At 41.8% G+C, this 15,333-nt stretch overlaps 1 protein-coding gene across 1 annotated transcript in view; it reads left to right on the top strand.

Annotated features, from left to right (window-relative positions):
- Positions 1-15,333, top strand: part of P2RX3 (purinergic receptor P2X 3) — a 95,881-nt gene that overhangs the window by 52,769 nt on the left and 27,779 nt on the right. The window contains exons 6-10 of the mRNA XM_083145378.1: positions 2,723-2,800; positions 4,872-4,995; positions 7,702-7,838; positions 8,046-8,139; positions 9,518-9,583. Coding sequence (XP_083001504.1) covers positions 2,723-2,800; positions 4,872-4,995; positions 7,702-7,838; positions 8,046-8,139; positions 9,518-9,583 — 499 coding nt within the window. The remainder of the gene's footprint in view (positions 1-2,722; positions 2,801-4,871; positions 4,996-7,701; positions 7,839-8,045; positions 8,140-9,517; positions 9,584-15,333) is intronic.

Raw genomic sequence — 15,333 nt, 5'->3', positions numbered from 1 at the left:
GCGATGTGGTATGGGGGGCGGCACCCAGCACCTCCGTGTGCCAAAAGCGACGGAGAGCTGCAGTGGGCGGGGCAGCTCCGTGTCCCCTGAGCGACGAGCAGGTTCACGTCCGGGTAAGTACCTTTCACACCTGCCTGTATCCTGAGCTGGTCGTGGGAGCAACTATGCTAGCTAGCAGGGTTGAAATCCCTGCAAGTGTCTTGAAGGCACCCCAGGGTGCCACGGCAGACAGTTTGGGAACACGGTCTTATACTGTAAACATAAAATTTGAAACAAAGAACTATGGGGCAGATGTATTAAGCCTGGTAAAGTGATAAAGTGGAGGGTGATAACACACCAGCTAATCAGCTGTGTTTTAAAAAATGACATTTAGGAGTTGATTGCAGTCAGTGCATTATCACCACTTTATCACTTGACCAGGCTTAAAGGGACCTACACACAGCGACAATGTGAGAGTTCTGATCAATGCTAGTTTGCTCAGAATGCTGCAATCTGTCAGGGCCGGTGTTCTCCACTGAGAACAGTGGCCCTTACCTGGCAATTAACTAGATTTTTCCAGCATGCTGCATATTACTTGCCCAGTGATAGTGACGCATTGGGGCTGCGCACCGCTATGCCTCTACACACGCAGAGATGTAGGGGAATTTTCTAAGCGATTTAATGAGATCACTTAAAAATTCCCTTAAATCGCGACGTGTGTAGAGCTTATAATGCACCTGCCCCTGTATGGGAACTTACGCAAATTATTTAGTAAAAACATAGAAACAAAATGCAATTTGGTTGTAAACAGAACATGTATTTTTAATGGGATAATAGAATGCTGAAATCACATGAATAAAAACATGTTTCATTCATAAAGACTTATTGGGCTAAATTTACTAAAATGGGATTTCGGTTGAAGATGGGATGTTGCCGATGGGATGTTGCCCTTGGCAACTAATCAGATTCTGTCTATTATCTTCTAGAACAGGCATGTCCAAACTATGGCCCTCCAGCTGTTGAGACACTACAAGTCCCATCATGCTTTGCAACAGTTTTGCTATTAGGGAATGCTAAAACTATAGCAAGGCATGCTGGGATGTGTAGTTTCACAACAGCTGGAGGGCCACAGTTTGGACATGCCTGTTCTAGAAGGTGCTAAATAAATACGAAATAGAATCTGATTGGTTGGTATGGGCAACATCCCATCTTCAATTGAACTCCCATCTTATTATATTTACCCAATTAAGTCCATAGACTGGTCTATTGTGAGTGAATATCGAATAGTGTCACCTCTCACACATAGCAAACATTGATACATCTACCCCAGTGTAACATTTTCCTATACACCTGCCACTGTTCTCATTGTGCTGTGTTACCTGTTTGTGTAGCTTGTTCCCCCAAAGCATTTGTACTGGCTTCAGCTTTCTGCACAGAACCCAGTATGTCCTGTGTATACAGTTGCCTTGATGTCACTTTGGTCCACAGGCTCTGTGGCTGATTAACACCAGGGGATACAGTCGGTTGGTCGACCTAAAGATGGTCGACAGTCAATAGGTAGACATACTGCAAGGTCAACAGGGGTCTACGTCGACATGGGACAAGGTCTACAGTTTGTTAGGTCGACACAAGCATTAGGTCGACAGTCAAAAAGTCGACACTGGGTTTTTCACTAGTTTTTGAGCCGACATGTGCCGACTAGGGTGTGGTGGGAGAATAAAATACTCTAGTGTGCCGAGCTTAGCACGCCGAGCACAGTGAGCCATGCTAGGGGTTGTGGTGCACTTAAAACGGTGTCCATGTTGACTGTGTCGGGTCAAAAACAGCGGAAAACCCCATGTCGACCTAGACCATGTCGACCTAATGCTTGTGTCAACCTAATGAGCTGTCAACCTTGTCCCATGTCGACCTAGACCCCTGCCGATCTTGCAGTATGTTGACCTAATGACTGTCGACCATGCAATCCATACCCAACACCAGATACAATTCAGGCTTGAATTCAACCTCAACAATAGTAAATCAATAGGGGATTAATAAATTCCACTGAATTTGCACTTGATAAAATAGGATGCGATTAGAATCCAGATGTTCAGTATACGGGGGCAAGTGCATCCTATGCACATTAAAGGAGGTATTTTCAAACCTGCGAGCCCGAAGCGTGGTGAGCAGACGCGGATTACTTCACATGTGTTCCGCGTCCCATCCTGGGGCTCGCCACGCTTCGAGCTCAGTGGCTCGCTGCGCTTGCCACACTTTATAAAATCAACTCCTCGCCGACGTGGATAGTGGGGGTATGAACAGGTCGGGATACGTGGAATGCGTCCCCTCGCGGGGCTCGCTGTGCTCGCCACGCTTTGGGCTGGCGTGGATATTATTTTTGTTAATAAGGAGAAAAAATCACATTAACAAATAGCAATAAAAGGGAACACAACGCTACTTCTGACTACGCTAACTATGCTGGCCGCGGGAACACTACGCTACTTCTCTGACAGACTACGCTGAACACAACGCTACTTCTGACTGACTACGCTAACTACGCTGGCCGCGGGAACACTACGCTACTTCTCTGACAGACTACGCTGAACACTACGCTACTTCCGACTGACTACGCTGGCCACGGGAACACTACGCCGGCTAATACACAAGTACCCATCTGCCGCTATGCTAAAGTATAATGAGTGCTTATTTGCTAGGTCTGTTTTCCTATATTTCTGTTAATGTCTATATTTCTCTTAATATTAAGGCCTCTTTTAATGGAAGCTGAAAACTTCACAATCTTTGTCAAGAACAGTGTGCGATTCCCAGTTTTCAACTTTGAGAGGTAAGTGGGACAAAACTCGGTGTTGACTTGGGTTACCCGTTTGCACGGCATAGCGAGTGGGGTTGAACCCTTGTTTAACCCAACTCGCTACCCGCTTTGAAACGCTGGGTCTCATGGATCATTTCAAATGAGAGCATTTACACCACCTACAAACCCGATGTTTTGCGCGCTCCCATGCAAAAACCCGGGTTATTTAGGCTGTTGGAAAAGGGGTACTAGTCTCCCCTGCAATGAGGCCCTGTATTCTGGATTTACAGCAAAAAGACTGCATAAGAATCTAGAGGATACTGTTCATTGGAATTTTTATTGGTTTGTTTGTTTCGTTTTTTATTGATTTGTTTGCCAGGACATGTTTAAAATTATACTTTAAAGAGTACATGTCAATCTTTATTACCAAATTTAAAAAAAGTAGTTTAAATGTTAAATTCCTTTTTATTTTTGTTCACATTTATATGCCTTACTATGTATAATTGATATCATAATTATCATTATCTTAAAATGCCTTCAGCTTGAGCTGGAGAATTCAAAGTCACCATGTATTAGATCAATGTAAAAAGATGGAGCAATAATGGTAACTTATTATCTCATGGATTACAAACACCCAAATCTATTATTGACTAAATTTATCCATACTCCTATGCCTTATGCTGGTTACATACTGAATGATATACCCAATTGTTTGTATGGATGATATATTGTTTAATGATCAGCAGCTTTGTACAAATGTGAACTAGGTTGTCCAGACATTTGCATTGGCCCTGCAGCTATATTGGTTTATTGGGTACTTATGTTAGTTGGGCGCCCACTATAGTTAGTACGCTCATACCCCCACTATCCATGTCGGCGTGGAGTTGAATTTATATAGTGTGGCGAGCGCACGCGGAAAACTAAGCAAATAGCTTAGTGGGCGCCCAACTAACATATAAGTACCGTTTATTGTGCTGTATATATGGCCAACACGCTGATCACAGGAGGTGCACTGCAGATAAATCTACCCCTTGATTGGAGAACACTAAATTGACAGAAACTGAGAACTGATGCTTGGCTCTCCTCAAGACGGTTATGGTCTAAATGGTAGACACCAAATGGATGACACATTAAAAGGTCAACATGTGTTTTTCAGAGGTTGTTGGTGTACATTTGTACAGTTCATCACATGTACCCAAAAATAGTGTACCGCATACCCTCTCATGGCTCACTTCGCTTGCCATACTTTGGGCAAGGTGGCTCAGCTTTGAACACTTTACCATCTATGTGAACTCTGATTGGGAATGGTAGAGTATGAAAAAGTAAAAAAAAAAATGAAAAACAAATTCCAAAAACTTATGTTGATATTTTGCTTGTGTCGACCTTTTGCCTGTCAACCATGTGCAAGTCTACCTTTTGTGTAAACCTATTCTAGTCTTCTATCAACCACCAGGGGTGTATTTATAATGGGTGCAGGCCCGTAAGTCCACACGCTGCACCAATTTGTATAATACTTACCCTTCGGAGTTCAGCGCTATTAATATTTGCCGAAAAAATGTCCGCCAGACCATTTTTCAGGAGATTTGCACATCCACAGTAAAGGTGCCCATACACTTGTCCGATTTGGGCCGATTTTGCCCAATACAGATGGATCCCCATTGACCCAACGCGCGGTCCCTACAGATCGAACCTGCTGCAGGTACAATCTGTCAAATCGGACCCATCAGTGACACATCGTGGGTGCTTTATAGCACCTACGATGTGTTGGTCCAATCCGTAGGTGTATGACAGCAGTGAAGCACCACTGCCACACACCTGTATGCAGCAGCCGGGTCCGGGAAGCGGCATCTGTGCAGGCAGTGGTGTCCCTGCGGTGCTGGGCATTAAGTCAGCGTGCGGCAGCTGGGAACTGAGTATTATTATTTGCTGGGTGGCGGCGCGGGAATCGTTGCTGAATTAAAAAACAATGAGCGTCTGGCCAGTGTTTTCAAATTCAGCAGCGCTTCCCGCGCCGCCACCCGGCAAATAGTGCTACTTAGTATAACATATAACAGAACTTTTCAGAATTGTTCTTCAGAATATGATGTTAAATCTTTTCTTGTAGAGGGAATTTGCCGCCGAGTTTGAACTGTCGCTATGATCCAGACGTGGCCCCCTTTTGTCCAATCTTCAGGCTTGGAGACATTGCCAGACTTGCTGGTCAGAACTTCACTGCTCTGGCAGACAAGGTCTGTTACCAACATATTAAGGGAATGTCAGATACAGTAGACAGGATACAGTATGGGGTGTGTTTGTGTGTGTATATGTGTGTGTGTGTGTGTGTGTATGTATGTATATGTATATATATATATATATATATGAAAAAACTAGAGTGATTATCAATACTGGTTGGGTGGACTGAGAATCTTAAAGTGTAGGGCCAGCTGAAATTGTGGTGCAAAAATAACGCTGTCCAGTATTTGGGTGCAAAAGCAGCCAGTATTATCCCTGCATGCAATAGAAAATGTATTTGCATGTTATATTGTTTATCCACATGCACTGATACAGTACTTTTTTTTTGCTTTATTCCCAATGCAGAATCTGCCCTACAGTGTGTAATGATTTCCCCATATATTTATGTATAGTGGATAGCTAACCACCTAATAGTATTGATAATGCAATAAAATATTTTTAAAATCAATTCCAATATGAGTCACTCTTCATGTGTCCGATGTCAGCATATATTCAAGTAAGTCACAAGATCCATTCTTGAATATAGCCTAGTGTTCATTCTAGCACCCGCTATCTTTGAAAACCCATGCAGTTCCTCTTCCCTGTCTGTGGTGTCACTGTTTGCTGTAGTGCTTCTAGCACAGCGTGGTCTGTCTATCAGCACTTATATGCAAACCAGACCTGTGCTAGAAACACCACAGCAGACACTGACACCCTAGGCAGGGAAGAGAAACTGCATGGGTTTTCAAACCTAGCGGGTGCTAGAATGAACACTATAGCTGTTTATCTAGAAAAATAGCCAACGTGAGATGTACTTACCCATGTGTCTAGCTTCAATAAGTAATGCAGAGTGCAATTCTGCTAACATCTGGTATCTTTTTTTGCAGAGAATGCATCTTAATCAAAACTCAATGTGACTAGGATGCACGGACAGAATCTGCTGATTTTTTATACACTTGTATATCTATAAATAGAAAAAAAAGACACAAACCGCTCTATTGGGTAGTGGAGCAGCACCTCAAATAAAGGTCCTCTGTTAGGACCCAGAGATAGAGATAGGAGGGGTCTTATTTGAGTGCGCTAAGGACAAATACAATTAACAAATTATTTAAAAAAAAATAAAAAATCAAAATGATTAAAAATGTATTGTTAAAAACCAACATGACACAATTTCAAAAGTCCTTGCATGTTCAGTCCTTACAGTATATAGTTGTCCATGGCAACTCACTAGGATGGTATATCTATGTGTGACTAAAGGCCCATACCCATTGGGCAATTTTCAGCTGAACGTAGCTGTTTCGTCACTTGAGCTACTGTCAGCTCAAAATATGTAGAGTGCGTGGGATATCATCGTCATCGGACGCTGTTCATCTGCAGGTATTTCCAGCGGATGAGCGATGAGGTGGACGGCTTTCCATAGCATCCTGCTATGGAAAGTCATCCACCCCTGGGAAAATTGCCCATCGATTTTCCCCATCATTGTTGTCCATACACACTGACCTTAAGTCTGTATACTGCGCAGAAATGAACTTGTATTGGAAAAAAATCTTCTGGTACAAAGTTTTAGCACTTTGTGTACGGATTCAAAGACTCACAGGTATACAAGTGTCATCTAGCAAATTAATCAGCACGCTCCCATCGAGTGTCTTAGTTACATTGCCTTTCCAATAAGATGTAATTTTGTCAGAAAAAAAAACAAAAAGGCACCCAATGCCAAAACATTCTCACATGACACGGTGTGCTAAGAGGGGACGCGGATACCTTCACAGCTATACGCGTCTCCTCGCGGGCTTTACAGGTATCCGCGTCCCCTCGCGGGGCTCGCTGCGCTCGCCACGCTTCGGGCTCGGTGGCTCGCTGCGCTCGCCACACTATTCTATTCTCAACTCCACGCCGACGTGGATAGTGGGGGTATGAAAAGGTCGTAGGATGCGTACCGCCGCCCCTCGCGGGCTCGCAGCGCTCGCCACGCTTCGGGTTGACGTTGATATTGGGGGTGGTGCACTATGAAAAATGGCATTTGGGGGCATTTCACTACTTTAATACACATTTCAATGCATTCTGATGCATTTCAGTGCAAAATCGGGTGCCATCGCATCGCATCGGATGCCATCGTATGGCATCCGATGCGATCGCATACGATTTTTGAGCTAAAATGGCTCAAAAATCGGTAAAACATCGTATCGCATCGATGGCATACAATGCCATGCGATGTTTTACCGATTTTTCACCATTTTTGCTCAAAAATCGGTAAAACATCGTATCGCATCGTATGACATCGTATGCCACTACATATGGCATACGATGTTATCCGATGTTTTACCGATTTTTGACCATTTTTGCTCAAAAATCGGTAAAACATCGTATCGCATCGTATGACATCGTATGCCACTACATATGGCATACGATGCCATGCGATGGCATACGATTTTTGAGCAAAAATGCTCAAAAATCGGTAAAACATCGTATCGCATCGTATGACATCGTATGCCACTACATATGGCATACAATGCCATGCGATGGCATACGATTTTTGAGCAAAAATGCTCAAAAATCGGTAAAACATCGCATCGCATCGTATGCCATCGTATGCCACTACATATGGCATACGATGCCATACGATGGGAGCCGTGATACTCCACAAGTACCTTGCCTTTTTATAAATAAAAAGGTACCAGTTTTGGATTTACGGTTAAATAATATATCAGTGTTTCTTATTGCAGGGTGGAGTGCTGAGTATTAAAATTGGTTGGCTCTGTGACCTTGACAAATCCTGGGATCTCTGCGTTCCTCGTTACAGCTTTACCAGACTGGACAGTGTTTCAGAAAAGAACAATGTTTCTCCAGGATACAACTTTAGGTATAATGCACTTCACATTCTGGGGATGCTGAATCACTTTGCAAATATGTATTTTTTCATTGCAAAGAAGTTGAAATGTTTGAAGAATTTAAGATGACCGGTTTGCTTCTGCTGCTGGACTACAGGCTATTTAGAATGGGGTTTAGTAATGGAACCCATACATTTGTAAATGTGTTATATTCAATACATTGTTGGTATATGTTTCAGGTTTGCTCGATACTACATGAATTTAGATGGCTCAGAGTTTCGGACTCTGATCAAGGCTTTTGGCATTAGGATTGATGTTCTTGTTTATGGAAACGTAAGTTCATATACAGTAAATCATATGTTGTTATATGAGACTAGCATGTGGGACACCTTTTGGCGAATATCTTTCTAGTATTTAATCTGGCACGGTTTTTTTCTAGCTATCGTGTTCAACATTGCAGTTTTTTTCCTTTTTATTTCGTGTCCCACCTTTCTTCCCATCTTTTCCCCTTCCTACCATATCTGTCTCTTTAATCCATCTCCCTTTCATTCTGCCATATTATTTTACCTTCCCTCTCTGTCTTTTTCATCCATCTCCCCTTTTCCACCCATCTTTTCCCTCCCCCACTTACTGTATTCCCATCCCTTTAACTCCAACTCTTCATCCCACCTTCTCATCTCTCTCCCTACTCCCATCTCTCTATTCCTTCTATCTCTGCCTTTCACTATCATTTCTTACCTGCTTCCTCTTCCTCTAATGTCACTCTGTTGTCCTTAATCAGTCTTATTTTAGCTAGGTTCCTGGAGCCACCTTTCAGGACTTCAGACTTGGCCTTTCAGGTCTTGGCTGGTCCTGTTGATGTGGAGAGTTTCCATTACAAGATGGCCGAACATTAGCTAAGCTCCTTCCAAGTGCATTGATCCCTGTGCTGTTAGTGGCTTCCCCTGCATTCAGTTCAGCCAATATTCTACCTCCTTATGCTGCACACTCCTATTTATGTACTAAGCCTTGCAGAGCGATAACATGGAGAAAGATTCTATAACATGACAGTTGGGAGCTGGCTGGCTGGTATTGTCTACTTCTCTCCAAGTCTTAGGGGGATATTCAATCACCGGCGAGCATCTCCCATCAGGGAGATGCCTGCCGGGCCCTATTCAATGCTGTCTTCCCCGACAGCATTGAGCAGGGTATCTCGGCAGAACAAGCCCGACATCACAAGCTGTCGGGCTTGTTCTGCCGAGAACGGCCGGGAAGTGACGAGCTGCCAGCTGCAGCTTCCCTCTTCCCGGCCGCAACTCGCGGCCACACCCCCTTCTCGCTCCCCGGCAGGCAGGACATTGAATCCCGCCTGCATGTTCTCGGACGAGCTGACCAAGAACGGGACTGGGTCACGGCGGTCGAGCAAGCTCGACTGCTGTGACCCTCACATTGAATACCCCCCTTAGTATATTGTGAAAATTGACCACTTATGTACAGTATATGGCCCAGTTGTACTATTAAACTGCTGATCATTAGGCTGAGTAACAGGATTGTACCATGTATGGGTGCCAATGCTCTCGTAACATCAGTGTATATTTGAGTTATGGTCATATGTCTACCTAGTGTAGGTTTTCTTGGGGCTTCGTTACTGCATAGCCCAGGAATTTGTTAAGTCTTTTTATCCTTTTTTCAGCTCTTTCATTTTCATTTCTATCAATTTATTTTACTACAGGCTGGGAAGTTCAACATCATTCCAACCCTTATAAATATTGTGGCAGCATTTACATCAGTGGGCGTGGTGAGTTATTTATATATTTTAAGTACTCCTCATGATATTATTATCAGAAAATGGGATATGTATTTCACCCTTTAATGATAACACATATACTTAATATAACTTGATAGGCTAAAAATGGGTAATTAGCAAATTGCAAGTCTTTTGGAAAATGTGGTTAACTTTTAAACGACTGCAACAATTTCAGTGGTTGTCCCAGGTGCAGAAATATAATTTGGCGCACCCTCCTCCACTCCAACCCTAGTTCACAATATGCCATACACAGGGCCGTAACTAGGGGGGCTGGGGGGTCACGCGCATCAGGCGCTGGAGGGGGGCGCTGTGAGGTACGGGGACAGCCAGCGGAGGTCCGGTGACAGGCAGCGGGGTTCCGGGGACTGGTGTAGCCGCTGTAGCGGCAGCTTACTTTGACTTTGTCCGTCTCCTACTAGCACGGCGGCAGGAAGCACTGATGAATTTGAAAAGACTTGCCGGACGCCGATTGGCTGAATTCAGCCAATCAGCGTCCGGCATGTCTTTTTAAAGTCATCAGCGCTTCCCGCCGCGCTAGTAGGAGACGGACAGAGTCAAGCTGCCGCTACAGCGGCTACACAAGTCCCCGGAACCCCGCTGCCCGTCCCCAAACCCCCTGCACACAGGTATGTATGTTGTCAGCGGGGAGGGGGGTGGCCACCAAATGACTTCCTTGCCCCGGGCGCCGGAAACCCTAGTTTCGGCCCTGCCATACAGCATTTGGTGGCAGCAGTAGTATGAAATGTTTCCAGAGGCGGAATTACTATTACTACCTGGTGGGGCATGTGGGAGATCTTTATGACACACCCTATATACCTTTACCTTCTATAGCAGAATTGTGATACTTTTCTGCCCCAGACTTGCAACATGAGTCTGACCAGAGTTAAGCAGACAAAACCTTATGCTACAAGGGAGCTATTTATTACATGTGATTCAAGTATTTGAAAAGGTTTCAGTTTAGCATTCTCAAGTTACTACTTGGGTGTGTCTGTACAAGCTATCATTAGCAAGTGATTATAAACAAAAAATAACCATGCAAACATTTTTGATATTTACATTGTGCATACAGTATGTAAGTAAATTTTGACATACATTACCACGGGGGGCGTGGCCAGGCAGCCATGAGAGGAAGACGTATCTGACCGGAGCTCCCGATTCCCCGAGTATCTCTCTATGCCTGAACCCTCCCAGCCTTGCCCTTTCATTGCCCAAATAGTATTTAAGGCGTTCCCTATCACCCGCTCCGCAGGAGACAGCAGTCGCAGAATCGGGAGAAGCACAAGGCTTCTTTGCGGGTTGCGACCTGTCTCTGAAGTACAGGCCGGGACCTCAATTAGTGAGGCCGACCCGAAGTAGCGCTGCAGAAGTCAAGTCGCCGCCCATCGCGACTGTTCCAGACTGCCGCTGACTCACCGCCGGCCTGGTGAGCTGCTGCGCCCGCCATCTTGTTACTACAGCCTGCATTATCCCTCCCAGATAAGGACAGCTGCAGGAAATATCTTGGGTGCAATAGACGTCAAGGCGCAATCAGAGAAGAAAGATGCCCGCAGATGTCCCTCAGCTCAGCCCAACTTTCAGCCAGTGACACATACATTTCTGTCACAAAACCTTTGAAGTGCTGTCGTACCCGCCATTTTACCTCCATTGCCAGCTTCATCCCCCTCCTACTTCAAAACAGCTGCAGGGACCATGTAAAGAGCAGCCCTCACAAAAAAAATATCAAGGAGGATAATCGCTTGCTGGGATTTCTCTATTAAACTACATATTTATCAAAGTAATGCTTTTAATAAGTTGTGACGCAGTTAAGTCTAGCTGTTAGGTACAGTTACAGCGGCCATTTTGGATGGACTTTGAATGTTTCCATGTAAGCTCTCCATAGCTTGGATATTGGTTGGGCTATTTGACTAAAGGAGTCAACTAAACTAGTTAACAGACTTATGCCCCTTTCCCACTGCAGGCTTTACACGGTAAAATGCCGGTTTTTTTGCCTTTTTAAACGGCTAGAGCTGCAGTGGGAAAGCTCCAGGTTGCTTTACCGGGGTAACAAATACCGGTATTTGTTAACCGGGTAAAAAGAAGTGTTTTACCCGTGTAAGAGCCGTTTTTTGGGCAATGGGAAAGGGTTTTAAACGGTATTTAGAAATAATAATAATAAAGGTTAAGAACATGATTGGTGCATGTGATGTTTTTAATGACAAGCAACGTTTACTAGAGAGTTTAAACGTGTTGCTTTGTGGTTTACACGGGTAAGTGTGAATGGGACATTTACTGCTTTTAAACGGTAATTTACTGTTTAAAAGCTGCAGTGGGAAAGGGTCTTTGTGGCTCTTACCCGGGTAAAGACCCGTTTAAAAAAAACGTGTCTTTACCCGGGTAGGCAGTGGGAAAGCAGCATTATTGTCATCTGCCAAGATAAAAACTACATTCACCTAATATAATTTCTCAGATTTAATATTGTACAAACATATGGTTCAGCTACGGCTGGAAATTGAGAAATCAAATACGTCAGTAGCAAAGAAAAGGTGGTTTGGGAAAATATAAAGCTTAAAAAAAAAAAAAAAAGCTGTTTTAAAAGACAAAGTGCTGAATTATTTGCCTGCTATTAACTGAATTCAATATATACATGGATAAACAGCACCACCTAGTGACCAAAAATAAATATGCAACAAGTCATTTAGCATTGCTCTGGTAAACACACAGAACTGTACATAAACACAGAAATAATTATTAGTGAAACTTAAAGTATTGCACAACAGAAATTACCAAAAAGTCTGATATTTCAGTGCAAAGAGAGAAATATCAAAACTGTTATTAGACTGTTAAATTGAGTTAAATTGCTAGAAAGCAATAAAAATTGGTACTGTCCAATTGGCAAAACAATTCAATTGCCCAATTATTTAAACGAGGGGAAGAAATCTATAAGATATAAGCTTAAACATGAGCTAAATCTGTCCCCATAGAGGCCCTAATCCTTGAACATAGCTCTAAAGTGAAGCAGTGTTGGACTACAGTAGTCCAAAGGGATGACTTGATTATGCCCAACAGACTCAGGAAAGTCTCAGCAGCATTAGACGCAGATATGTCTACCCAAAAAAATAAAATTCCCACTCAGTTGTCAGTTAGACATAACTCTTTTTCACCTGACTCTGCTCAAATTCGGAACATTGATCCATCTATGCATGCATTGCTGGATACCCTGGTCGAAGGCAATAAATCGACTTTTCAACTTGAGCTTAAAAAAACTGTGGAAGATTTTAAAGCAGAGATAAGCTCTATTGGGAAGCGCACTGAAGTTCTTGAGTCAAAAACGGATGATCTGTATAAATGCCAAGGTTCTATGGAAAAGGAGATCTCTGCTTTATATTTAGAAATAAGCGATCTAAAAGAAAAACAAGAAGAAATGGAAAACAGATCGAGGAGAAATAATGTAAGAATTAGGAATGTTCCAGAAAGTATCATCCCGTCTGATCTGCCGATCTTTCTCCGATATCTGTTTATTGATATCCTTCCAGATATTCGAGATGAAGATTTGCTTTTAGATAGAGCTCATCGAGCTCTGAGATCAAAACCATTACAAGGTCAACCACCTAGAGACATAGTGACAAGGCTACACTACTATCGGACAAAATAAATATTAATGGCGGCATCTAGAGACTCACCTTATATCACATTTAAAGACACAGATATACAAATCTACCAAGACCTTGCTCCATCTACAATACAAAAAAGGAGGGACCTTCAACCCATTACTAGGATTCTACGTCAACATGGAGTGAAATACCGTTGGAACTTTCCTTTTCAACTACAAGTCCAGAAAGATAATCTTATCCTTACAGCAAAAAATCTGGATCAAGGCCAGAAAATTCTGGAGGACCTAAAAATTGCACCAGAGCCACCAGTTCATGAGCCGCTCCAAGAAAACCATATCCAAGGACTACCGTTAGCCTCACTGTCCAAAAAGTCTACGACAAGAAAGGACGGAAATGAGAACTCATCTCCTAGCAGAAATATAAGCTCAGCGTTGATGAAAGATAAATAATCTTGTTCTCCGTCAAAATGTTTAATAGTCTTTTCAGGTTTCTCTGTTTTCTTAAACTATTCACTAATTTTCTCGGGTTTTTCTGTTTTCTTGAACCATTCACTAATTTCTAAATTCATCTCACTCACTTACAATTCTAGTATAAAACTATAGGACAGCTCAAAGTTCCTGTCATTATTACATTATAAGGTCTTTCTTGGGAGGTTGAGAAGACTGTAAAAGTGAATGTTTGACTTCTATTTATTCCATTCAAATCTAGAGGGAAAATGTTATGAGTCACCTTGGAATTTTCTAAATGACTTTTCAGGGTTACTCAAGGTTTTCTTAAACTATCCACTAAACTTCTCAGGTTTCTCTGTTTCATTCAAATTTAGAGGGAAAATGTTATAAGTCACCTTAAAAATTCTTTATATATTAAAGATTTGAAGGAGAAAATGTTAGAAAATGAAGTAGATTAGTCATACAGACATAGGTGGCCTTTGTAAATCATAAAAGGTATAGTTCATATTCTCATTTAAAAATTTGGTCCATATGATAAGGTCTTTCTTTTAAGGTTGAGATATTTGCAATATTGAACGTTTTTCTTCTTTCTATTATAACTAACAGGCTTGCAAATCTAGAAGGAAAATTATATAAGTCACTTTAAAAGATCTGTAAGATAAGGATTTAGAGGAGAAAATGTTAGAAAATGAGGTAGATTAGTTATACAGGTATGGGTGACCTTTGTCAATCAAAATATATAGTTCTTATTGTCCTTATAATAAGGACTTTCTTTCTTAGAGGGTTGAGAAAACTTTAAAATTGAATAGTACTCTTCTTTTGTATAGTTTATACTCACTTTTAAACAAAGTTGAATGCTTTAATTTTTATAGATCGTTCCATCAATATTTGAGTACATGGTCCAAATGCACAAATATAGTTAAATTGCTTAAAACCTTTCAAAAACTTGGGAAACTTTAAAGCAAATTGGACATCTTTTTGGTATTTAATACTAAAAATGTTCCAGGAGAATCATTAGGTATCGTAATCTTATTAAAAAATGATTTAGGATTGTGATGTCATCTTAAACTCCTTGTCCATTACACTGTTTCACCATTCATAAAATTTCGGAAAGTAATCTTCTACTTCTAGAAGAAGGGTCTAATAAGGGCCTCTACTTCAAAAACGAAAACTCCTAGAGGTCTGCTATTACACGCCCCGTAATCAACTGTATATATATGTGTGTGTGTGCAAACATAGACATATATATATATACGGCCCCTAAATCCTTATGAGATTTTAATATATTATTTAAATGTTTGGGCCCTTGGCAAAGGGTCTACAATATTTAGGGTTTTGAAGATTGTAAGACTATTTTTTCTTTAATATTGTATTTTTTTTAATTTTTTAATTTTTTCGTCTTGTAAAACTATTATAGTTTGATTTGTTGCTGTAGTTCTGTAACTACACATTTTATTTCCCCTTACTTCTTTCCTAAAACCCTTTAACCAACCCGGCTTGAGCTCCCCCCCTTTATATTTATATATATATAATTTTTTTTTTTTTTTTTGTGAAAAATAGAACAACTCAAAACATGGGACTAAAAATACTCTCTATAAATGTAAATGGACTAAATTCGCCCAAACGTCGTAGTCTACTATTAAGTGCACGCAGAAGGAAAAAGGCAGACATAGCACTGCTACAAGAAACACAATTCACAGTC

The sequence above is a fragment of the Crinia signifera genome, chromosome 6 (assembly GCF_055691185.1).
Source record: "Crinia signifera chromosome 6, ASM5569118v1, whole genome shotgun sequence".
NCBI classification, from domain to species: Eukaryota; Metazoa; Chordata; class Amphibia; order Anura; family Myobatrachidae; genus Crinia; species Crinia signifera.
The sequence above is the reverse complement of the archived record's forward strand: the minus strand, read 5'-3'. Positions and strand labels throughout refer to the sequence as shown.